This window comes from Convolutriloba macropyga, chromosome 7 (assembly GCF_964194025.1).
Source record: "Convolutriloba macropyga chromosome 7, txConMacr16.3, whole genome shotgun sequence".
Classification (NCBI taxonomy): domain Eukaryota; kingdom Metazoa; phylum Xenacoelomorpha; order Acoela; family Convolutidae; genus Convolutriloba; species Convolutriloba macropyga.
This window is the reverse complement of record NC_134474.1, coordinates 34,265,597-34,291,186: the sequence shown is the minus strand read 5'-3', so window position 1 is coordinate 34,291,186 and position 25,590 is coordinate 34,265,597. Positions and strand designations below refer to the sequence as shown.

The 25,590-nt window shown below is 36.4% G+C and overlaps 3 protein-coding genes across 3 annotated transcripts in view; 1 reads left to right on the top strand and 2 right to left on the bottom strand.

Moving 5' to 3' along the window:
- Positions 1 to 25,590, top strand: part of LOC142342808 (synaptojanin-2-binding protein-like) — a 277,612-nt gene that overhangs the window by 162,818 nt on the left and 89,204 nt on the right. The window lies entirely within an intron of this gene.
- Positions 5,220 to 8,377, bottom strand: LOC142342222 (uncharacterized). The gene is made up of 2 exons (XM_075393479.1): positions 7,659 to 8,377; positions 5,220 to 5,514 (listed from the first exon to the last, which is right to left on the bottom strand). The coding sequence occupies exons 1-2, from the start codon at positions 8,245 to 8,247 to the stop codon at positions 5,348 to 5,350; spliced, it is 756 nt and encodes a 251-aa protein (XP_075249594.1). The 5' UTR covers positions 8,248 to 8,377; the 3' UTR covers positions 5,220 to 5,347.
- The window catches only part of LOC142342805 (glyoxylate/hydroxypyruvate reductase A-like), a 60,269-nt gene continuing 49,293 nt past the window's right edge, over positions 14,615 to 25,590 (bottom strand). Inside the window, exons 3-5 of the mRNA XM_075394384.1 lie at positions 16,067 to 16,083; positions 15,864 to 15,987; positions 14,615 to 15,462 (exon numbers count right to left, since the gene is read on the bottom strand). Coding sequence (XP_075250499.1) covers positions 15,031 to 15,462; positions 15,864 to 15,987; positions 16,067 to 16,083 — 573 coding nt within the window. The 3' untranslated portion in view covers positions 14,615 to 15,030. The remainder of the gene's footprint in view (positions 15,463 to 15,863; positions 15,988 to 16,066; positions 16,084 to 25,590) is intronic.

Sequence of the window (25,590 nt, the reverse complement as noted above, 5' to 3'; positions counted from 1 at the left end):
TTGAGTCCTCTTTTTTTGTCTAAAAAGAAATTTTTATGTTTCGATATGTCAAGTTTTTCTGTGATGGGTTAGTTGTTATGTTGGAAAGTTGTATGTTGATTTCTCTGCCGAAGTGTACCGTGTACGGTGCTATCTTAGTTGTTGTGTTTGGAATTAGTTTTATTTCTTGTATTATTTCTGCCACTTTGTCAGCTAGTTTTATTTGTGACCATTTAGTGTCATTGTTTAGTACTGATATGCGTCTTTTTATTGTTTGGATTAGATGTTCTATCATTCCTGTGGCCCTGTGATCTCCAACTGGAGCTAAGATTAGTTTGATGTTATTTTCTTGACAGAATATTTCGAATTGTCTTGATTTGAACGCCTGTGCTTGATCGCACCTTAAATTTCTGGGTATTCCGTGAAATTTTATGTATTGGTTAAGGTATTCAATCGCGGTTTCTGCGTTGCAATTATGGTATATTTTTGTCTAGGTGTACCTAGAGTATCTATCTACTAATAATAATATGTAGGTTTATTTGTGATGTTCGTCCGTGATTGGACCTGTGAAGTCCAGTTGGACTTCTTCGTTTGGTTTCATTAATGGGGGTAGTTGTGAGTTTTTATTTTTGGGGATTAGTGGTTCTAAATTCTTACCTTTCTTGATGCATGTTTGGCTGTTTTGTGTCAGATTAACAATTTCCCTATGGATGCGTGGAAACCATATCAAATTTGCGAGGTGCATCATCCCGGATTGTCCTGGGTGTTTTCGGTGTATAGAGTTCATAATGTGTTTCGGCAGCTGGGTTGGTATGAATAGTTTGCCGTCATATAAGATGCAGCCCGATGGGGTTGTTCCTAGATCACTTTTTAAGGAGTGCCAATAGCGACTAAAGTGTTTTAGCGTTGAACAGTGTTTGTCTTGAATGATTTGGAATAAACTCCGACTTTGAGGGTCTATCTTTGTTGCCTCCGCTATGAAATCTTCTCCTAGGACCTTGTGAAGGTTCTTTAAGTAGTCCGGAGATTCATCGTACTGTATGTCTGCAAAAGGGTTGAAGTGTTGTTTTGTTAGTAGAGGGTTGCGTCCTTTTCCTGTGTTGTTAGTGTCGTCCGTCTGGGTTGTGATTGTGTTAGTATTGTTTGTCGCGTCTCCAATTGGTAGTTCCATCTTTGTCTTGTTGGGTGCTCTATGTCTTCTTGTGATGGGGATTGTGTTTGTGTCTAGGTGTGGTCTTCTTCTTGTTGTTTTGTATACTTTGGTTTTGATTTGAGTAAGTTGTTAATGTTGTGTTCAAAATTATTACACAACAAGACATTATTACTGCTGTTACTATATTTATTACGTGATTTTTATTCATGTTTTTGCCAGTTGGTGGAGAGTTAGGGTGGCGGCTTAGGTAATCTGCGAATCCCATATCTTTTCCCGCGATGTGTGCTACTTTGAAAAGGAATGGTAATAGCCTGTCGACCCATCTTGTTAGTCGGCTTTGATATGTTTTGTTCCCTCTGTTGTTTTTTAAGGCTGATAGTAAAGCTTGGTGATCCGTTTGGAGTGTAAAGTGAGATCCGAATGAATAATATTTGAAAAGTTCTAGTGACCAGACTACTGCAAGTAGTTCGAGTTCGTTAATGACGTATCTCGGTTCGTTTTTATTTAGGAACCTACTGGCGTAAGCGATGGGGTGCCAGTTGTTATTTTCTTTTTGTTCTAGGCATGCACCTAATCCCTCTTTGCGTGCGTCGCAATTTACTTGTGTTTCATTATTGAGGATAAAATGTTTCTGTTCGACGATATTTTGTATTGCGTGTTTTATGTTTTTCAATGCGGCCGTGTGTTGTTCGTTCCAATCCAATTTTTTCTTAGATGTTGTAGATGTTAGCAGTGGTCTGATTGGTGCTGATAACAATGCTAGGTTCGGTATGAATTTTATTAGGTGGTGGATGCTGCTCATAAATGATATTAGTTGTTTTAAGGTTTTGGGGTTTTCCAGTTGGACGATTGCGTCTGTTATTCGTTTGGTTGGTGTTATTCCCTCTGAGTTTATTTTGTATCCTAGCCAAATGATTTCGTTAAGGCCAAATTCGCATTTGTGTAAGTTTATTGCGAGGTTTTCCTCATTCAGTCAATTTAGTATTTTATCGATTTCTTCCTCGTGGTTTTCTATCGTACCTTTTGTTATGATTATTATATCGCCTAAAATTGCGTTCGTTGAGTTTCGTCCGTCTAATGTTGTGTCCATCATTTTTTGGAAAGTTGCCGGAAGGTCTGTTAGTCCGTAAAATTCGTTTAAAAAATTGTATATTGCTGTGGCGTTTCCTCCGAATATGTTAAAATTGCAATGTTTTTGTGTGTCCGGGTGGAGAGGCAATTGGCTGTATGCGTATTTTAGATCTGTTTTGCTGAGTAAATTTTTCCTTCTTGTGTTTTTAATTCTGATAATTTCATGCCGATTTTTTCCATTAGGTGGTCTATGCTTTGCATTTGGTACTTGTTTTTGTGGATAGCATCGTTTAGTATTTTCGAGTCCAGTGCTATTTTGATCGACTGGTCTGATTTAACTGTAATGACTACAGGGCTCATGAAATGTTCGTCAGAAATGTTTTTCGTCTATCAACTTTTTTAGTTCTCTTTCCACTTTTTCCGTTAGATGTAGTGGAATTCGTTGTCCTTTATGTTGTGTAGGCTGAAAGTCATTTTTAAACGTTGGGTTTGTTCCGTGATTTTTTGATCTTCCTAATCTTGTGCATAATTGTGGGTATTTGGTGAATATCCTTTTGGATATTCGTTGGTGTGTGTTTGAAACATTGAGTAATTTTTTTGCACTTTTTTGTTTGGCGTTGAAATTGTTAGGCGTAGGCCCAGTTGGTCCATGACGTCTCTTCCCATAATGCATAATGTTGATGGTGTTCTTGTTCACCAGAAGTATTGTGCAATTTTTTGCGTTGGATGAGCCAGATGTGATATCCACTTGGATCAATCCAGTTACTTCGATCTTGTGGTTGTTGAAACATCTGAACTCGGTTTTCATAAAGCTGAGTGGGCTTCCCGTGTCCGCTAGCCAGAAGACCTGTTAGTTGTTCTTTCTTGTTTTGATCCATAACTCTCCCCGTCTTGTTTTGTTTATTTCTGATACCTTTTCGTTCGTGAAGTTTACTGATTTAATACAGTTTGTATTTTGCCAGTCCTCCATCATCTCTCTTATATAGCATGTTGATTCTGGGTCGATTTTTTCTTCTACTTCTGTTCGGTCGTTCGTCTCTGTTTCCTCATTTATGTTTCTAATCTTTTGTTATGTTTGTCTTTTTGCCAGCTGGTTGTACCTTTGTTGTTGCTGTGTTCCTGTACTATTTTGTTGATGTTTTTGCAGTGGTCTATATGTTGGTTGTGGTGGCATTTCTGATCTACATAGTTTTGCGAAATGACCGATCTTTTTGCATATTCTGCATGCTTCTTTTTTTGCGGGGCAGGGTGTCCTGGTAGGAATTTGTTGCCGCATCTTCCACAGTTTTTTACTTGTCCTGTATGTGGGGTAGGCAGTATTGGTCCTCTATTTTGTCTCTTAATATATTGTACTTATTCGAACCATGGGTTGTCTGCGTGGATGAGTGAGTGTGGTTGTTCTTTTTTTGTTGATTGGCTTGACCTCTTTCTCTTGCTAGTGCGTAATTTAGTGTTTTGTTTGGCGTTCTGTCTTCCGATAGGAGATCCATTTGGATTTGTTGTTTTTTCATTCCTTGTATGAATATGCTTTTTACAAGGCTTTCCTCCAATTGCTCCCAATTGCATAGTGCTGCATGCTTTTTTATGCGCGAGTGAAATACTTCAAGTGATTCTCCTTCTTTTTGTTGGCATCTGAAAAACTGGAACCTGTCGAATGTTTCGTTTCTTGTTTGTGTAAATGCTTCTTTTAGTTGTTTGACAAGTGCCTCTGTTGTGCATTTTTGTAGGTCTGTGTGTGGAAACCTCTGGTGAAAGATGTTTATTGCTTGTGCTCCTAGTGATAAGTAGATGAAGCTTTTTGCTTTATTGTCTGCCTCGTCCCATGGAGTGTTGTCTACCATTGGTCCTTTCTCCTCGGTTGCCTTGCATTCGTTTTGCCAGTCGGTTCTTTTTTTTGGTTGCGTTGTTCACGCTGCCTTTTTTTGGCAGTTGTTTCATCTGACTGTGGTGGTTCGTAGTGTTGTTGGGCTGGATAATCCAAAACCTCTCTTCCTGGTTTTGGTAGTAATAACTTCTCTACTTGAATTTTATCCTTCACCATTATGGCTAGTTTAACTGTTGACAACCATTTGTCCCAGTCTAATTCTGGTTGATGGCCTTATCCAAGAAAAAGTTAACTCCAAGTGGAGATCGAGCCATTGCTGACTCCGCCATGTCGTTTTGTATAACTTTGGATAACAAAAGAGCAAGTGTGAAACTTTAATTTGCAACTATTCTTCACTTAGCTAAAGGCAGAACTGCGCTCTACCTTTATCGCTCAATGCGATTTAGACATGGTATCAGTTGGCACTGTTTAATGGTTGTTAACAAAGCTGTCACTCAAGCTTACAACAACGTTATCACCTATTGGTGATACTATGAATCTAACATAACAACGAAAGTAAAAGAGTTCATTCCATATGGAATATATATATATATATATATATATATGTAATATAGTTTAACAGTGTTCAAATTAGTAGATGTGATACTTGGTTACGTACTCCTTGTCGATCCATCCACCACAATAATAATAAAAAAATAATAATAATAATGTTTACGTTTAGTTGATGCTCAACTTTTAAAGAATATCTCTAGAACCACAAAAAGATTCTTTCTGCCTTTTTTGAGAAGGATAGCGTGTTGAGAAAATCGTGACCAAATGAATGGCAATATCAAGGTCAAAAAGTGAGACACCGTTTAATAGAACAATTATAATTGCGAAACTTTTATTCTTGTAAAATAAAAATAGTTTAGAATGAGTTGAACGGAGCACTGCAAAAAAACAATTGATGTAATCAAAAGTAGTGAGATTGCAGTTTTTGCAAAAATGATTACTATTTTTTGTGCTAAAAAGTTACTGCTGGCAAAATATTCCAAAGTCGAACCTGCAATCCGGCAGATCAATTATAATAAATTTTATACTTATTTGAATTCATCTTATCTTCGTCCTCCCTTTGAGATCTTTGAGAGTGTCATTCTCTACAAGCACCATTTCGAGTAACAGCTGAACTTAATGACAGTTTTTAAAAAAAAATGGAAAGAAACCTTCTAAAATTTCAAAATTGTTTAATTGGCACAATTGAAATCATTATTTTTTATCCCACACCAAAGCCTTTATTGTGTAGTATCTACTTGTATCTTTTCGCTTGAGACAAGTATCTTTCAAAAGTGCACGCATACAGCATAGTGTAACTGGTATCCCTCACATGGATAGTCGTCGATTCCGAGGTACCCAGGTTCGCCCGGATGTTGCTGTGCTGTACATCTTTCGTCTCTCTCGTCTGTCTGGTCTCCCGGTTGCGTCTCATTTCTCCACAAGTCAGCCGTCACTGCAAAAGTAACTCTTTACAACTGACAACCTTCACTTTCGTTTTGTCCCAGTAAAGTAACCAATTTGGCTAATTACAACTTTTCCCTTATTATTATAGAGCTTAGAACTTCCACTGCGGAACATAATACCACAACCTGCGAATCAGAAAAGCTAGAAAAAAACAGTCCAAGACGTGCAAAAACAAAACGAATTCAAAGGATTTTCTGAAGCGTGAATCTATTGCTTTTTCAAGTCATCAAATGATGAAGATTTCGAAGATCAATTTTGTCTCAATAAAAGGCTTCATTCAAAAAAATTGATGGACTACAACTTTTTTATTATCATTTTCGATCTAAAATAACGCAAAAACGTGAAAAATTCTTCAAGGGTCTCATGCTTGAAGAATCATATGGTGTAATTAGAACATACCTACAATCTTGTATATAAAGTATTGTCGGTAACTAATACGGTAATGCTCAACCGTAACGCTATACAAACTTACAAGAAAAATTTTTTCCGCTATCTTGACCTTGTACTGTCAACAAAGACCATATCACTACTTGTTGTTCCAAAAATTTTTCAAAATGGGAGAATATATGCGAGGGTGGCTTTTTTCATGAGTGAACTTTTTGCTTACGCGCCACAGAGAAAAAAACATCATTTTGTAGCCCTCGGAATCTAATTTTTGTTTTTACAAAATATATAAAATTTTGAAAAAAATGGGACTCTCTGAATTTTTGAAGGAAAAATTGAAAAGGAAAAAAAATCGCTCCGTGGGGTCGGGAGGCACAGATTGCCGTTGAAAATCACAACAATGAAAACAAACAAAAAATGTACTGAGTATCGTTAGGTTAAACGTAGTTTAATCACAGGTCAATCGTCTCAGTTTCAAGACCGAAAAATTAAAATTTAAAGTATTTCACCGAAAGTTCAAAAAATATCACTATTTCTCAAAATTTCCTCTCAAAACAGCAAAATCAACCTTGAAAAAATAAGCAGAAAAATGAAGTCTTCTCTAATTTGTAAGATTTTTTTTGCAAACAATTTTTCTTTTAACAAAGAACTAACAAACTCAGTATATTCAAAATTTTGCAGACGTAGAAAGACATTTTCATGAAAAGACATCAAATGAACAAAAAAAAACATTTTTTAAAGTAAAAATGGAAATGCCCCTGAAAAGTCAAAAATGGCTATTTTTTCACAGACTTTGAAAAATTCATTTCAAATTTTAGTGTCCGTTTCACAATTACCGATCCAGTTGCCCCATGAAGTCGACACCACGAACGGTGATGAAGTTTGAGTAAAGATCAGATGCCGAAAAGGAGATTTCAAAAAAAAATTCTTTTTGGTGTCTTTGTTTGTATTTGCGTCTTTATGTGTGCGTTTGTATGTGTGTGTCCTCGCAATTGGGTGTGTGTGTATGTGTGTGATAGTGTGCAATATTAGTGGTATTTAATAGAGAGAAAAAGTGTTGATTCCTTTAAAAGTTAGATCCATGTAGAGACAGTGCAAAAACTGTCAGCAATCTTGAAAAATTGGAAAAGTTACATAATATTTGGTAGAAATTGTTGTTTTACATAAGTCCAAACTTATGTTTTTTAACTCTAATTGAAAGCACAGATTACAGATTGGAAGAATTTTTCTGTCCCATTATGCTCAGGAAGTATCAAAATTGGCAAATTTTTTTCAAAACACGTTAAAACGTTAAATTTTTATGTTAAGTGTCACAAATACATTTACCAATTTAATTGCCTGAAAAAGTCCAGCGTGGTTGTTTTCTAGGTAAGAGACGAGACCTAAATGAATAGTGGCAAAGCTTTAGCATTGATTATCCAAAATAGACCATGTTTTGGAAACAAAATTTAAAAAATTAATTTCAAGTTTTAGTGTTTATAGTGTTTTTGTTTGCGTTTTGTGTGTGTGTGTGTTTGTGTGTGTGTGTGTGTGTGTGTGTGTGTGTGTGTGTGTGTGTGCGCGCCTCCGTGATGTTGTATGCATTTGAGTGCGTGTTATTCCCCTTAAATATTAGACAAAAATAGAGGCAGATTGCAAAAACCGTCAAAAACCATAATTGACAAAATATGCAGCAGTATTACTGCAATTTTGACGTATTATCTTCATTATTAACAAAATCTGTGAGACATAGAGGCGTTTGCAACTAACCATGATAACCCCTTAGAATGTTCATGTACAAATCCCTGTTTTTCCGTATTGCAGCAGCTTCTTCACTCAGAGTCCCGTCTTCTTCCAGATGTGATTCAGTATCCCTCGTGAAACCCAGCCAGAACCCGGCTTCATCGCCAGTCGGAATTCCCTCGCTGATTGCAAAGGTGATAATGTCTTTTAAGTATTCTCTTTCTAATGTGATCACAGGAAAGGCATGAGTGTAGATTGACTTGCATTCCTGTTCGGCTTGTGCGTATGTTAAGAGACCTTTTGCAGGATTAACCAGCGCATAGCACGCGGCCAAGGGCGATTCGTGAATGTTTTTCATGCCTTTAGGACAGTTTATTTTGTATCCTGATTGGTTCGTTAAACTTACCAATACCGACATGATGAAAGAGAATCCCAACAGCTTACTTATTGACATATTTGTGAACCGTGAATGACCGACAGCAAAACTTAAATAGCTCAAGAATGATTTTATCACAGATATGATTAGACAGACAAAATTCCCAGACAAAATTACAAGTTTTGAAACAATAGCACTGGCATTTTTGATTGAACTCTGCAGGAAAGTCTGGTTTGACATGCGGTTAAGAAAGGTCTTGAATATCAAATAAGTTTGAAGCTCTAACTGTGTTGGCTGCTATGCCAGACATAAAAGTTGAATACTTCAAATAATGACAAACTTCAAAAATAACACTACCATGTTGTGTTCCTTCAAAGCAACTTTGATACCTCTCGTCAAAGAAAAATAAAGAAAAAAATGCAGCTATGATCGGTGACTTTAACTTGAGTATGGTCTTATTGTATTTCATTAATGAAAGGGGTCAAAAAATTTGTTTCTGAAACACAATAAAATAGCGTCCTCAATTGGCCTGAACATTTAATCCAATCAAATATGCTTTTAAATTTGCCTTTTAAATATGCCTTCCCTAGTGATGAGTGAACTTAAAACTCGCAAGAATGCAAGAATCTTGCAAGCTGATTCAGAACTTGCAAGAATCTCGATTTCATACTTCTGCTTTGTATCAAACGCTTTTGCTAGCTCTACTCCAATGTTTGCGAAAAAAGTGTTAAAGGTTTCTATGTTTTCTACTATTTGTTTATTGTGGTGAGTCGTTAAAGTTCTGCCCGATGTTTCATTGAAGAGATTGAAGAACTTCCTTTTGCTGTGGGCTGCTTCTTTTTCGATCTTATTTTGGTAATAATGTCTTAGTTTTTGTTTGATTAGATTTCAAATAACTTTGCATTGAGCCTTGTAATCATTTTGCAAAACATTATTATCTGGGTTTTGTAAACACAATTTTCTTATCGATAAGCTTGCAAGATTCTTGCAAGTGAATCGAGAAACCTGCAAGAATCTTGCAAGCAACTTGGTACCTGTATGCATTCACTTGCAAGATTGCTTCCAAGTTGCTTGCAAGTTTTTCAATTCGGCGATCACTAGGGTTAATTCAAATTAATCTTGATGTTCTCATTTTATCTCAAAACTATCTGGAAAACGTCAGAAATGAGTTAAACCATTTCCCGGACCCATAAATTTTGACAAAACAGCATATCCTACCTTCCCAGTAGAAAAGGGCTCTGATTAGGTTTTGGTGCAATTACATTTGCATTTCTGTGATTAATTTTGTATATTCAAAACGATGCCAGATCAGACTCTTGAGGTTTTAGTTCACAACCATTTCTGGTTAGACGTTTGTGAGTTCAAAACAACCGCTAATAAGACATCTCACCTTTCGAATTTTGATCCTTTGAGAAACTTTTGATCAAATTTGGCTAGGTTTCATTATATCTGATAAAATCGTTCTTCAACATTGCATACATAGCAACCAAATTTAGAGCCCATTATAATTTGTTCGGGTCGTTTGGCTCATTTAGTTTTTATTAAAATTTGCACAATTTCAGGTATCATTTTTAGCTGCTTTGTCAATATTTGTCACGTTAGAACATTGTCGAATAGCGATCTGCTTGGTATTTATATTTAAAACATTTTAAAAACTTTTTGGCATTTTTTTATGTTCTTGGTTTTCTTTTATTTCTAACACGTTTCAGTTGTTCTAACTCTCTGATTTTGAAAGTGGAATCTTGCTCCAATAATATGGCAAAATTTTGATTTTTTGTCTAAGCTAACATTTTCTTATTTAAAAAGTCTTCTCTATTCTATTAATGATTAATTTATATTAGATTGAATGATTTGCAACAAAATTAATTGCAACATACTCGTGTTGCAAGATGTAGCGGCAGGGGTCTTCTTTTTTGATGCACAGGGGTGTAGCTTGTCTCAAATTGTGATTTTATCTTATGATTTATGGACCGTCCTATTCGGGTTGTTAGGTTTTTGTATTTAATTGCTACTTCTTCCTTGATTATGTATGTTTGGGGGAGGTCGATTGATTTTATTTTCTTACCTTCTGACTTTGGAGAGTCGTGTTGTTTGGGCTGTATGCCTAGGGGTTTGAACAGATCTCTGCCAACAATTGCCCGGTGTTTGTTGGGGACTACTATGATGTCCGCACGCCCTGCCTTACATCCATTGCACTCGATGTCGCAGTAAAGTGTCCCTAGGTTCTTTATCGGGGTGTCGGTGTAGCTCTTTAGTTGCACTGGATTTGTTGATCTGCTCCACCACGTATTGCTGTCTCTCGCCTCTATGTCCTTCGCCATTTGTTCGGTGACAATGCTGGTGGAACTTCCTGAGTCGACCATGACCTAAAATTGCTATGTCCGTATTGTATATGTATTTTTGATGGTGTTGTTGAGTCGTCTACGTCCATCATATTTACTGAATAGCCGTCGGCTGAGTCGTCGTAAATCGAGCGAATATCAGGGTTGAGTGAGATCATGTTTATTCCTTTGTGACGATTGGTCGATTCCCTGGTTGTCGACTTCGTTCACGGATCCCTGTGACTGTTGTGTGTTTAGGATAGATCTGCAAACCTTTGCATAGTGGATTTTTGTTTGTTGCATCTGCGGCACATTTGTCCGATTGCTTGGCATTTCGCCCGATGATTGCTATCCCAAGGTTGTCCGCAGTTCTTGCAATTGTGGGCAGGGGCTCTGCTGTTGTTATTCATTCCTCTACTGCTTCCTCTAGTTAGACCTCGGGGTGTTAATGGTGGTCTGTTCGAGCCTCGGTAACGTGAGCTAGAAAATTCCATCACTGGTTCCTCCCGGCCGATAAATGGGGTAGTCGATGCTTCTACAGGTTGTCTCGCTTGGATAGCTAGCTGGCTTCTTATGCCTAATTCGATGCTCACCGCTAATTCGAGGGCCATTTCCTGGATGAGTGTTGTTTTCAACAGCTCCTTTCGTATCGCCTGTTCTATCATATTCGCTGTGAATATGTCTCTTACTAGTTTGTCTTCTAAGTGGGCTAGTTGACAGTGTTCAGCGAGGGATCTGAGTGCTGAATGAAACTGTTCCTTTGTTTCCCCGCGGTGTTGTTTGCGTGACAGTAGCAGGTGCCTATCAAACGTGACGTTTCTGGGTTTGTTCTAATTCATCCCATAATTCCAGCGTAGATTTTCTCTCCACGTTTGTGTGGGGGAACTTTCTTGAGTGCATCTTTCTTACTTCCATTCCGAGGCTGAGGTAGATGAGTGATTTGGCTTTTCTATCTGCCATGTCCCATAGCTTATCGCCGCACAAAACTCCTACTCGATCAATTTGATTGCACTCGTTTTTCCATTTGGCTATTGCCTGGTGGTACCTCGTCTGTCGTTCTGGTTCCATTGTTTGGGTCGCGTTTCTAACGGATTGCTCTTCTAAAGGTTCAGGGGGTAGATGACTGCAGTCGGTCTCTCTTGGAGTAATTCGTCTAGTTCAATGTTTGTCTTAGCGACGAGAGCCATCCAGAGTTGACTCCTCCATTTCTCCCATGGGATTGGTGGGTTACTGCTAGGCTTGTCCCAGAAAGGTTTAAGACCTAGCGCCGTGGGCCCTTTCGAATCTGACTGTGCCATGTTGTACTCAAGAACGTTATCCTGGTCGGATGCTCTATATCGATTATGAAGTAAGCCAAAACTCTGTCAGTGACAAACTGTTAATTCTCAACGTAAAGGCAGAATTGAAGTTAGGCAATTCATTGCCAACGTATTAGTTGCGCTCAAGGCCACAACTACCTGTCACTGGATTAGCCAATCGTGGTACGATTGAATGGTAGATGAAACAGAAGGCTATAAACGTACTGCAATAGGCTATGTATTAATTCCTTGCACTAATGGTATGTGATGTGGTACGCAGGTACCACAGGGTACCACACTTTCTAACGCTAATTTTTCAAACGTTAAATGCGCATGCTGAAAATGCCCATTAAAAATGTCAAACAAGCTATTGATTGTAAGAAATATGCATTTTTTTTTCAAATCGGATTTAAAATGGCAGCTATTAAATAAATTGAACAAAATATGTTTTTTTTCTCTGTTTTTTGAGAATTCCATTTTCATCTGCAATTATTTATGACAGATATGATGCATTTCCAACCAAACAATGTTGAACAATTATTGTTTTTTTTGAAAAATGTGGGTTTAATTTTATTGAAAACATCAATAAGCTCCGAAATAGAAGAACACTTTTTAAATTAGGAGAAACAAAAAAATAGCTTTTTGCCGATAGAGCAAATCTGCAATGTTTCTTAAATGAAATGAATAGCATCCGGCCCAAAAGTTGTTCAGTTTTTTTTCGTCCCAGCAATTTAGTACTTGAAAGGTAAAAAAAAGATTTTTTTAAAAAAAATTACTCGTCGAAAGGGCCGGAAAATAAATCTTGTATCTTATTAATTTTAAATTGGACAATGTTGGCATATTAATAACTGTAATTTACTGCAAAAGATAAAATTGTTTGTTTTTCATTTTCTGTTGACTATAGGCTCGGCCAATCTTTCAATATTTTTGCATCAGATTCATTCTAAGTTAACCTCGTTCTGTTCGAGTTAAAAAGATAAGGAACTTTGAAACTTGGACCTAAAGATGAGTTCTAAATGGCAAAATCAACTGAAAAGTGAAAATTTTTTGAGGGACTATCAATTTCTTTCGAACTAGATCCCGGTCGAGGTTTTTGGGTAAATTTTTGTAAGAAATGCGGTGATTGCGGTGAAAATAAATATTTCGCCGCATTTCATCGCATTTCTTACAAAAATTCACCGCATCAGTTTTCGTGGCAAATTAATATAAGAAATGCGGTGAAAGCGGTGAATGCTGTGAAAAAATATAATTCACCACATTTCACCGCATTTCTTACAAAAAATCACCTCGAAATTCACCGCATTTCTTACAAAAATTCACCGCATATGTTTTCCAAAGTTTACTCAATCTGTTTTAGATTCACAAGAAATTGCAAAAATGTAAGTGACAGTTGGCGCTGTGAACTGAGCAGTAAAAGGCATGCCAGAGGTCAGAGTATCGAACCCGTGTTGGGATGAGTCTTTTTTGTAAGAATACTGAGAACGCGGTGAAAATAAATAATTCACCGCGATTCACCGCATTCACCGCCAAAAGATGTAAGTAATAAGCGGTGAAAATTATTTTTTTCACCGCATTTAACCGCATTTCTTACGAAAATTCACCGAAACACGTCGCCGCGGGATTCAACAAAGGCAAATATTCTAGCCCTAAATTTTTATATACGGTTCCCAAGAACGGTTCACGAGTTACTTTTGGGTAAGAATTGTGCGTCTACGCTTTTTCAATGGTTGGATACTGTTTATTTTTAGTTCATTTTTTCCACTTCCAAAAATAACTGTTCTGCTCATCAAATAGTTCTTCCAATTTTACTGAATGAAACGTCCCAATGAGTTGATTGAACAAAAACAGCTGATCCATAAGTTTTCATAAAGTCAATAATTGTTCAATAGTCATTGCCGAATCTTCCGTTATAATCTATTTCCAACATAAAATTTTTTACACAAAAAAGGCAATGCAATTTTTTTACATCCGAGTGCATCAACATCATAGAAACGCACATTTTCTTTCCTTTTCACTAAAGAAACGCACGTTTTTTTAAAATTAAAGGGTACTTACCGAAAAAAAATTCTGCTAATTCTTGGGGCTTTTTACAGAATTTTGCTTTTTGAGCAGCTACAATATCTATATACAGCAATACAAAGTTGTTTGTCTCGTCAATATTGCGTATTAATTTATTTGAGTTATTTAATGACTGTAATTTCGAGCACAAGATAGCAGTTTCGAAGCAAGCAATTTAATGAGGGAGAATAAAATTCCTACAGCAAACATTTTCAGTTTTCTTTGAACACTCAGTTCAGATAATAGGCTGGGAGCTCTGAAAAGCTATAAATGGTGATCATAATGGAGACACCAAAAATTGCTTTAACTTCATTTTGACTGATTGCTCAATTTTTAATTGCTTTTTTGCAAAAGGGAATGGCAAAATGTCGGCATGGTTTAGTTTCATAGTCGATAGTATACCTAAAACGAAATACCAGCAAAAACAATAAATCTCTTATTTGTATTTTTGGCAACGTTTTGTGTTTTTCTCTCATTTTTTTACGGTTTACCCTTAATATTTTTCTCTTAGTCTAGTTAGAAGACAAGTTTCGGGAGAGGGCCAGTTGAAAAATAAGGAATCTCGTTTCTCTTTATTATGTGCATTTAAAAAAATCTGTATGAATACAGCCGGAAGATAACAGTGTTATTTTCCGTTTTTTCATGTCTCTTGTTTTCACAAACCCCACAAGAAGTTTCTGATCAGTATTTACGGAAAGGGAGTTCTAAAAATTCTAAACAAATTCTACCTTTTAGTTTGAAAATGCAGTTTCAATAAAAATATTAAATTTCAGGTTTCTTGGTTCCGGAAGTTAATTGATTAGAGGTGTTGAAATTAAACGTTTTTGCCAATAAACGCCCTTCGTTTATTTTATTGTTGGCCTGTACTTAAATGCATGATATCTGAGGTAGTATTGCTGTTGTCACTTTTTTCCACATCAAAAGAGAAGGTTTTATAAAAAGAGGTACTATTAACTCTCTGATTCCACTGTCGAATTTTTCACTACAGAAAAATTTAATGCACGATATTAATCGAGAGACTTTTTAGAACCCCCAGAAAAAAACTTGCGTCTTTTTGTAGGTGGCAATGTAGTGAAACTGGGGAAAGTTATGTAATGGATCTCCTCGTTCGCCCCATTAAATCATTTTTTCCTTTTTTGGGGAGCGGGGGAGGGGGGAGGGGAGGTTCGGAGTAAAAGCTAAAAATGTCCCTTCAGTACCCCATAATCCATTTAAGAGTGAATTTTGAGGGTATTTTCTACACAGGTGTAATGTAGTGCACATAAATGGCATTCTTTGTATTTTTTCTGATATTGTTTTTTGTTTGTCTTAGTTTTGCCATCCGCTGCAGCAAATGAATGAGGTGTTCAATACCCTTTTTCATAACTCACAACACGTTTCATCTCCTTTCCAGCCTCTGCCAGTCTGATATTAGTTACAAATGCTTCAGTTATAAACGGATGAATTTCAGTTAGCACTGAGCCCCCTGCAATATGTGGAGTAATTGTGACTTTTGGGTGGTCCCACAATTTACTATCAGGATCTAAGGGTTCCTTTGGAGCCACATCCAAAACTGCATGACTGATCCAACCGGAATCCAACGCCTCGACTATCGATTCCTCGTTAATTATGGATCCCCTGCCAATGTTTATGAAAACTGGGCTCTTAGCAGCAGCCGGTTCAAGACGTCCGTTTGATAGCATGTTAATTGTTTGAGGAGTTGAAGGAAGCGAGTTGATTAAGAATTCACTCTGTTCAAGAACAGAGTTGAGATCGCCGGGGTATATTGCGTCAAAGGGCTGAAAGCATAACAGCTTGGAAACTTTTTATTTAGAAGATTCAATGCTTTACCTTTTACAAGTCTGCATTCATCAGTAAAAAGCGTCAAAAACCGGTTAAAGATCCCAGATTGAAGTGACCGCTGATCAGATCATGTTCGAGCGCACAACTGCGCATCGTGAGTTTGAATTACATGCTCTAGAAAAGTCTTTAATTTGGGATTTTTTCCCGTCTGTACCCCGCACGAGCACATTTTTCAATTTGGCGTTGTATTACGTACAAAATGATATAGCCAACAATTAGAAAAATTATTATTTGAAATGTTCCTAATGAATTAAATGAGCATTGAACTCTCCGTTAAGTAACAGTTCATACAATCTGATATTTTTACGCCAATATCTAAAATTATGCCAAATTTTACCTCCATATTTGTTGTTGACAAAGAGAAACCAACACATGTCATACCAAGCTGTTTAAATACTCCTGCGACTTCTCTACCCACATCACCCACGCCCAGAAACCCAACTGTTTTTGTACTCAAAGGTCTGAACACAAAATTTTTTATCAGATATAACATTTTAGTTGGCAGAAAATGCAATTAAGAAATGGTTTAGTGTGAATTACCTTGTTTTTACGTCTTTCTGGTGATGTACAGGCAATCATAGAGCTTTAGATTCTAAATCTTAAAAATCACACAAGTCATGAATAACCATACGAAAATGTTATGCAAAACAAACACTCTGGTATTGAAATTGTTGCAAGGAAAAAAACACGGAAAATCGTCATTGCAAAAAACGCAAAGCAGAGGTATGGGATGATCATTGTATGCAGACAATTCAATATCAGCAGCAAACAAATTTTTAGACCCAGGTTTCATCATTTTTTTTAAAAAACTTTGAAATGTGATGGGTTCGTCAAAGTCAAGCCGACCATTTTGAAAAAAAAAGATAAAAATATAATGGACGTCATCAATTAAGGAGGCTCCGGCTCGATAATGTGTGCTGGCACATAATATTGTGACCCCACTTATCCAAATTATTCGCTGAATTCTCTAACAATTAAAGAGGAGAGAAATTATTTTCCAAATAGTCAAAATTTAATTTCTGATAGATTATAAAAGAAGGAAAGCCCTATAGAGAAAAGTATTGAAAGAGCTAATGTAAGTTAGATCACTTATAAATCACTAGAATGAACACTACAACAAAAACACGATAGAAATAAAATCAATTCAAGCGCAATTTCGGCAAGTATACAAAAAAACAATTTCCGGAATAAAAACTTATTATAGCAAACAACAAAAAAAGATTCAGCATTCAACCTCGATCTATTTTTCAAACTAATTTTGAAAGTAATGTTTTTGATGTGACAAGTTCGTTATAATTATGCCTGCGCAACTTTTTTTTTAATTCAAAGAAAAGATTTCAAATTCTCAATTTATTTTTATAAGTAGGTGCAGAAGTCGATCCAATCTGAGCAATTATAACATTCAGATATATTGCTAATATAAACACTAGAACCAAAAATAATTATCTTGGTTAACAAAACGGTGATTGTCAATACAACAGATCAACAGTTTATGAATCTCATTTCGTCGGCATTTTTTTATTTTTCACATGTAAAATGTATGTTTTTATTCTCCCCACTTTGGTCAGGTAAGAATAAAAAATACTAGAACTGCACATTGATAAGTCTCCCGTTTGTTGCAATCATTTTCGGCGACTTATCATTAAAGGACCAATCTCGACTCCTCTGATTCTGAATTTGTTAAATCTGGCCATAAAGAGCGTGTCAAAATCATTGAAGCAGACCCCTTGATCATATCTGTCGACAATGATTGCAACAGTACTGGATCAACCATCTCCCCTCCGAGCAGTCGAGCACCCAAAAAGCAAAACAGTCTACTATGGAGCCCGTGCCAGCAACATTTCCGCTGATCCCCGAATAGCGGTGATTGACAAGGATTGCATTAGTTTACAGAAAGCTACAGACAACCCCTGCGCTTGGAAGGAACGATTGTCACTTAACACAGCCAACCGCTTCAGTGTTTTCTTGAAGGTTGCCGATATCCCGCCAAAGACTTCAATTGCAAGGGGAACAAATGTGATTCCCATCTTTGCGCAGTTATCGTCGTGGAGACAATATTTTCTTTCATCTGCTGCATCAAGTGCGTATCCCGCCTTTGTAGCCGCATTAGTGAGAGAGTTGGATTGCAGCGACGAATTAACAGTTACATCAAATGCAGCAGGTTTTCCCGCTTTCCAAGTAGGGACAAAGATGTCTCCAGGGCATGACTGGCTTTCTGGAATTAGGTTCTTTTTTTCCACTACTGGTGAGAGATTCGCAGATGAGCAAGCAGACACTAATTTATCTCGAATACGGTCATGTCTTGCAATTGCGTCTCCCCGACCGTGACACGCAATGGCATGATCCCCATAGATGTCAAGAACTCCTGCTTTACAGAACGGGCACTTCCTTTCGGCGTCGTAGACAGGGACACCCAACCTGTACTTTGCACTAATTCTAAACTCATTTGGTGCCATATGAAGCCCAAGAGCTGGAATGGGGGGAGCAGACAACCAAGCTCCAGCATATCGGACAGACAATGAGAGAAGTCGGGCGGATTCTCTCTCACAAGCTAGATTCTCTTTGAGAACATGAAATTTTTCATTATCAAGAGAATGCTGAATCGTCTTTTGTGAGAGGTTTGAGATGTCCAGTTGTGCTATACTGGAATAAAGATCCTGAAAAACTTGGCAGTTTTTTGGGCTCTCACCGGTTATTTTGGAAACAAGATCTTCAGAGGAGAGAACAGAGCCAACGTATGATGCTTTATACTGGTCTTGGCATTGGCGAACACCCAAACCTGAAAGGGTTATGGGTAGGGTTGCTTGAGTCCAGGATTCTTCTGGAAGAACAGTTCCAAGGATATTCTCAAGTTTTTCGCGCTGTTGGGCATCAAATTCTTTTAGGGATTTAATAACTGGACGTGTGGGCGTTTGACAACGCAAAGAATACACCATTTTGGGGGACCCAATGCAGTGGCGTAAGATACCTAGGGCGCACTGAGGGTCATCAAGATAGTCCAACTTTTCGAAAAGTACCCCTATTTTCCCTATCCTTTCGTTAAGTTTCATGCAGACAAACTCTGGGGTTCCTAACGCAGCTCCAAGAACCTCAAGGCCCGAAATATCATTTCGTTTTATTCTTGTATCCAGTCTGTCTAAATCTACCGTGGACCACAGTTCGCACTTATCGACCCTGATGTGGAGGCCGCGATCAGGTCCGAGCTGGCATAAAAGATCCCAAGATCTAATGAGATCGTCCTCTGAGCCCACCAAGACACCGTCTTCTAGATACCAGGAATGCTGTTGAAGCTCTGGCGCAGTTTCCTGAATTTTCTCTATAATGGGCCAGAGCGTCAGAGAGAAAAGCAATGGATACCGCTTTCACTGCTAACAACAAATTTGTCACAGAATAATTGGCTGTGTTGTGAATAACAGGAATTGGTAAAAGCAGCAATGCCTGGCATTGAATTTGCAACGGCTTTCAGCATTTCACTGCGTTTTATCGAATTGAATGCATTGCAAAAGTCAATTTGCAAAATACCCGAGGAACTGGACGAGGTGAGTATTTTTTCATACGAAATCTTAGTCGAATGTATGATGGCTTCCGCTCCTCCCTTCACTCCCACACCCAATTGCAGGCTCTGGAAAAGTTCCTTCGCTTCAAAATTTGCTTCCTTGGCTGAACATTTAGCTATTAGCCTTCTCAAGACTTCTCCGACTGCAATAGGGCGAATACCGCCTTTCTTTTTCAGCAAGGCTGATGAAGATGCACTACATAGAGCTTGTGAAACAAATTCGGGAAGTTCCCCACGGCAGCTTATGTTTACAAGCTTAGTCAGTACTCTCAAAGCAACTTGTGACTGATCTGAAGCGGTACACTGTACAGCATGCAAAAGATGTTCGGGAAACATTTTTGAAGGACCAGCTGCTGTAAATCTTGAAAACGATTTCAGCTGTTCCGAAACATTTTCCTTCATGAATTGAGAGGCTTGTGATGAAAAATTTTGGACTACAATAGGCTTTTCTTCAGGGGGGATGCAATTTTTTCAAACTATCGAGAGTTGCCTTGTTGACTGGTGCAAAACCATCAGAAGCCAAAACTTTTGCTGCTCTGCCATATTGGCCCTGGAAACACAAATTTTTTGCACGTTTGATAATCTCTTCGGAGTTTGTATCGTTTGATCGTTTTGGTTGTTTCAAAGAGCAAGCTTCGTTCCATAGTCCTCCAAAGTCTCCGCTGTTCCAGCGATTAATTCTTTCTAGAATTCTTTGGTCGTTGTTCCGCCTGTGTTTTTGCCCGCCTCTGTTACTGGCACGTAAAATGCATTTAGACAATCCGAAGAGTTTTCTCCAGTTTAGTTCTGTATTAGGATCTCCAATGCAATCAGTAATGACGTCAGAGAAAAGCTCTGACCATTTGTACCGTACATTGATAGGGACATAGCGGATAGTCGGGACTTTAGTGTGAAGCAACGTTTTTATATCTGGAAGGTTACCATCTGTTCTAATTCTTTCGGAGTTCAAACCGGTTAATGCTTCGTTTACATAGAGTGCGCTCTCGGCATTAATTAGCAGATCGTCAATTTTGTCTGATAGTTCCTTGGAGATTCTTTTCATTTTACTTAAAGGTTTTTTGAAACACCAATAGGACCATATTGATTTTGAGTTGATCCAAGAGTCGTAATCAGGGCCCCATCCAATGTATCTAACTTTCGTTTCTTCCAAAAGATGTTCTAATACCTGGATCTTATATAATTTGTCGGCTGTGTCAGGAATGAATAAAATAGAGCCATGTGCAATGGGGAACTTATTTTCTATTGTAAGGTTGGACATCGGTTGAGTTAAACCACTGCTTGGGATGGGATTTACCTCTTTCTCGGAACGAATGTCTGTCTTAGGTGAATTTTCAATTGTCAAAGCTTCTTTTGCTCTTAGATTGTACTTCATTTTTGAGCGTGCGAAAAACTGTTTATAAGAAAACAATATGCTACATCTTCTCTTTATAGACCGCCAGAGTACCAAAAACTGGAATTATCTCACCGGGGAATCTGCAACTTGAGACTGATAGAGTTGTTTCACTCGGTGGGGCTTCGGCCCCCACAGCAACACACTGCTGAGTCGACTTCTTGTAGATAACAGCACTGATAAAAAAAAATGTGGGGGGGGGGGTTCAATTTTGGGTGCTAATGGTTCATATTTCAAATGTAAATTTTTCTAAGTTCTTGTTTTGCTTGTTCGATCTGAGAGATCAACCGGATGCACGTGCATATTTGACTGGTTATTTGACTGCATAATCGAAAGCAAATTAAAGCTACGCAAGCTTGATGATAATGAAGTTATTACTTACAAATCATCACTGTTTAGTCATCAATTAAAAGAAACTTCTGGATCTCTTTTATGGCTGCTTAGAAGCATTAGTTATTCATTTATGTTGCTTTACTTATTAAAAGTGTCATGTAAAACATCGACTAATTAAAATAAGATGTGACCAAACTAAAAAAAAATTTTTGAGAGTTAACGGCGTCAAAGTTGAAACAAAACAGCATATTGAAATCTTCACTTCCAATTAATATTAGAGTGAAACAAAAATCAGGTCACTTTTCTGCTAAGCAAGAAGTTGAGACAAGACAAACAATAATGCGACTGTAAAATGGAAACAAAACTTGAGATCGTGAAAACTCAACAAAAGTGTTGAAAAAATTATTACTTTTTTAACAGCAAAATTAGTCACTAATTTCAGTTAATAATTAAATTGAATTAGTTTGTATCAGAAGGCTGATCAGATTTGTTATTTTGTAGACAAAAAGAGAGAGAGAGAGAGAGAGAGAGAGAGAGAGAGAGAGAGAGAGAGAGAGAGAGAGAGAGAGAGAGAGAGAGAGAGAGAGAGAGAGAGAGTTAGAGAGAGCAAAAAATCAACAATTCTTGGAAAATCACCAATAATTCACTTCAAATTTAAACAGAAGTCTCTAACATCTCAATAAATCACTTATAAAAGTAGAACAACAACTACATATTTGCTTAGGAGTTTCATTAGGAAGCAGCTAGCATTGCTGAATAAAAAATCTTATATAGACAAAAATATACCCAACAAAAAATTGCCCAAACGAATGAGGTTAAATCAACAAAAAAGATTAGTGGGGGGCAAAACGTTTTGAAAAATCTTAAACGTTTTGAGAAAAAAGTTTGAGCACCGTCAGCATACAAAGAGAAAAGTTTAAGTTTTGTTTATAATTCCTTAGAAATCAATCGTGCGTGTCAAAATTTGTTGTAAGTGATAAAGCAATAAAAAAAATAATCATATTCAAATCTTAACTGTCCCAAAATTTCATGAAAGCAGATGGTGTCAATTACAAAGATAAGACTAGATATCAGCTAACAGAAAATTTTGACTGCATAATTTGCTCATATGTAAACCATAAATATTTTAATTATGACTTCAATTATAGCGCAAGACGTCAAAAGCCATTACTTACAATTCACGTGCATTCAATTGAAAAAATTTAGTTTCACACTCAAAGAAACTATTAACTATGAGCACAAACCATTATTAAAGTTCAGTTATGACAACATTAAAATCTATCAGACTTATCAATACTCAAGCTCTGACAAAGTTACAGAGAAAAAAAAACGTTCCAAATGGGAACTAAAAAATAACTAAATTTTTACGAAAACGTTTTTTTTTCAAAATTATTAGTACCACCAATTATTAACTGAACACGTTATAGGATCGTTTATACCTCGCTAAAAATTCAATGAGACCCTGCCAGTATTGAAACTCATTAACACAGAACAAAAACCAAATTTTAATTTTTTTAAATAAATTGTGTAATTATTTCAACTCAAACAAAAGTCCAACTCAAACAAAAGTATCTATGTACCATTAAAACACGTGCATTTTATATAGTAAAATTTGTTGCAAAGTAGAGAGGAAGAAAATTGAAGTCAAATGACAGCAAGTGATGAAAGCGTCATTAAAAACAGAAAAATCTGTATTCAAAGCCAAATCTGTTACGTCTTCAGAACTGCGATGAGATCAAAATTAGCCATATTATCACGTCAACTCACTTAGAGTAAATATTGAAGAAAGAAGCGTAATTGAGAAATTTTCTTAATAACAGAATGTGGTATGAAATTTAAACAAACTCTATAACCTCGATAACTTCTCAAAAGGACGAATTTTTGGAAAAAAAACTCTTCAACTCATTATTATATGCTTGAGAGCTTTTCGATAGGCAGCACTCATAATTCTCTCCAAAAAATATATCAAATTGCCGAAACCGACTGAACAAAATAACGAGCCAGAACAATTATGACTGCAGAGAAATACTATAGTGAAAAAGCGTTCGGGTAAAAAATAAAATGGAAAAGCGTGAGAAACTACATTTTGATGTATGATTGCAATTGTGATGAAATTAATGCTCATTTATTAGTATTTAGTCCCTTTCATTTCTAATTAATCAACTAAGTTATGATAAGTCATCAACATTGATGGTTTGAATTCAGTCAGCAATAAACGATAGTTTTAAATTTCACTTCTTCACCCTTCAAGAGCGCTAAAAAAAGCGAAAAGTGAGAGTCTAAGACAACTACTAGTTTTAAAAAATAACATCGATCAGTTTCAAAATATAAGCATAAACCGGCCACAGTTGGATAAATTGCTCTCGAACGGCAGGCAACTTAATTTAGAGGGCTGTAGCTTAGAAAAAAATATCGGTGCAAAAAAACTTCCCCATAGATGCTCAAAACCTAGACCTCCAGTGCAAATGACAGTCTGCAATCTAAACCATAAAACTACAAATGGCTTTGCACAATCGTGTCTATATTAGCACAAAACTGTCTTTCAGAATAAAAGCACCTTAGATGACTCAAAAGTGAAAAACTCGAACGTGAAAAAAGGCACGTATACAAAAAGTCAAATAGCAAAAATGATCAAGCAAAAACTTTTATATAATAAAGTACATACGCTTACACTTTTTGCAGAAAATTTCGTTCGAGAGCAATTACACAAATTATTTTTCACTTTGCATAACCAATTAAAAACAAAACTTTACTTTTCTAAGATGTACTGTGTAATGATTCTGTCGTACTTTTTTCAAGTGAGGAGTTAAAAAATTCTTTTGAGTGGGTATCAAAAAATTTATAATCGGAAACATTCCACATAGTCAGAAAACAAATAAGTCAATATGTTTTCGACAATGGAAAACATAAAAACGCTATTTTTGTTAGAATTAACCTCAATAAAAATATCTGTAAAAAATTTATTAAAAAATGTCAACAGATCTCAGGCCCTAAGTAAATTTTCGCTTTAGATTGGTGATCTCACATTGAAATGTTCAATGAGAACCGAAAATGTGATAAAAGTTTCTGCTTATTCGTGGCTTCTTTCGCTCCATTGATACTGAATGGGGCAATTTATTTAAATATTTTTGTCAAAAACAATAGCACAGCCACGTTCGGAAACAACGATTAATTCACTTTTCAGACTGATAATAACAATATATAAAAATAAATTCATGAAACACATGGAGAACAGTCAAACATATAAGTTGTTTCAAAATAAAAACCAAGCATCACCAAATTAAAAACTCTTGCAAAACAAGCAATCAAAACGCACTTCTTGATTCTATTTCTATGCTTACGCAATGTTTTCAGATATAGTATTTTAACTATGCAATGGTTAACATGTCAGCAGTTGAATCTTAGCATTTTCCCCGATCTGGCTAATAAATTGATTCAACTTCTTTTAGATTTATCGAAAATAATTGTTTCTGTAGTAACATTCATTATTCATCTTATTTTAGCAAATATATCCTGTTCCCAATGAATTTAAAATTGCCGGTTTTAGTTATAATTGAAAAATAATACAAGCCAGACAATAAGCGAAAAAAATATTAATTCGAAGTTTTGATGCCTACAACTTGCTTAACATTGGAGCATCCTCTGCAAGAAATGGTAGCATTTTCGAAAAAAAAAATTGAAAAAAGAGGACAGAATAAAATTCAACCTAGGAAATAAGAAGGACTTTCATCAATGTAAAAACCAAAGCTGCAACTCTAAAAGATTAAATAATAACAAGACGGGCGACTGGAAAAAAAACGAGAATAAAAATTTTGTTAAAAAAAATTACATAAAAACAATTACAAACTCAAAAATGTTCACTTTGCTCTCTACAAGGGAAAAATAACTATTATTTTACAGTTGCGTAAAAACACAATTCTCGTTTGAAATCTATCGTTTTGGTATAAATGTCTTAAAGTAAGTCAATTAATTAATGCAAGGCAATTCTCTATGCAAAACAGGGAAAATCAAGCAATGTCTTAAGAAGTTCAAAACTGTATAAGTGTTTGTGTATCTTAAAATGGCAGCATATTCCCAGTGATTTCCGACAACGAAATTCTGGAATTCTTAGAAATAGCAAGAAAACAAAAGAAGTTCCAGTTAGAGATCAAAACTTTTCAAAATCGACGATCAGTTATATTCAGGCCAAAATGTTACAACTGCACAGCATGAACTGAAATCAAGTCGATCTGCCTTGAATTCGCATTGTTAGGCCTAATAGCAAAGTAAGGATCTCAGAAACTGCATCGCCAGGTATTCGAAAAATCTTCTCTATAGTTGCTCGAACCTTAGATATCCAATCTGCATGAGAGTCTGCAATCTAAACAATAAAACTACCAATGGCTTTGCCTGTCTGTTGCTCATAATTTTGTCTATATTAGCAAAAAATTATGTTTCAGAATAAAAGCACTTTAGATGATTCAAAGTTGAAAAATTGAAGGTGACCAAAATGCACGCATATAAGAAGTCAAAGAACAAAAACAGTCAAGCGAAAATTTTGTATAAAAAGGTACGAACGTTTAAAACATTTGCAGCAAACTTCGGTCAAGAGAACTTTGTCAGCAAACAATTAAACAAGTTCTTTTCCACTTTGCATAACCAATGAAAAAAAATTTCTGTTATCCATTGAAAAAACTGACTTTTTATCTTTTATTTGAGGTATTACTAATTTTTTCTTCAGTAGAAAAAACGAATTTTTTGAAAGGATATCTAAAAACGTTATAATCAAAAACATTCCACATGGTC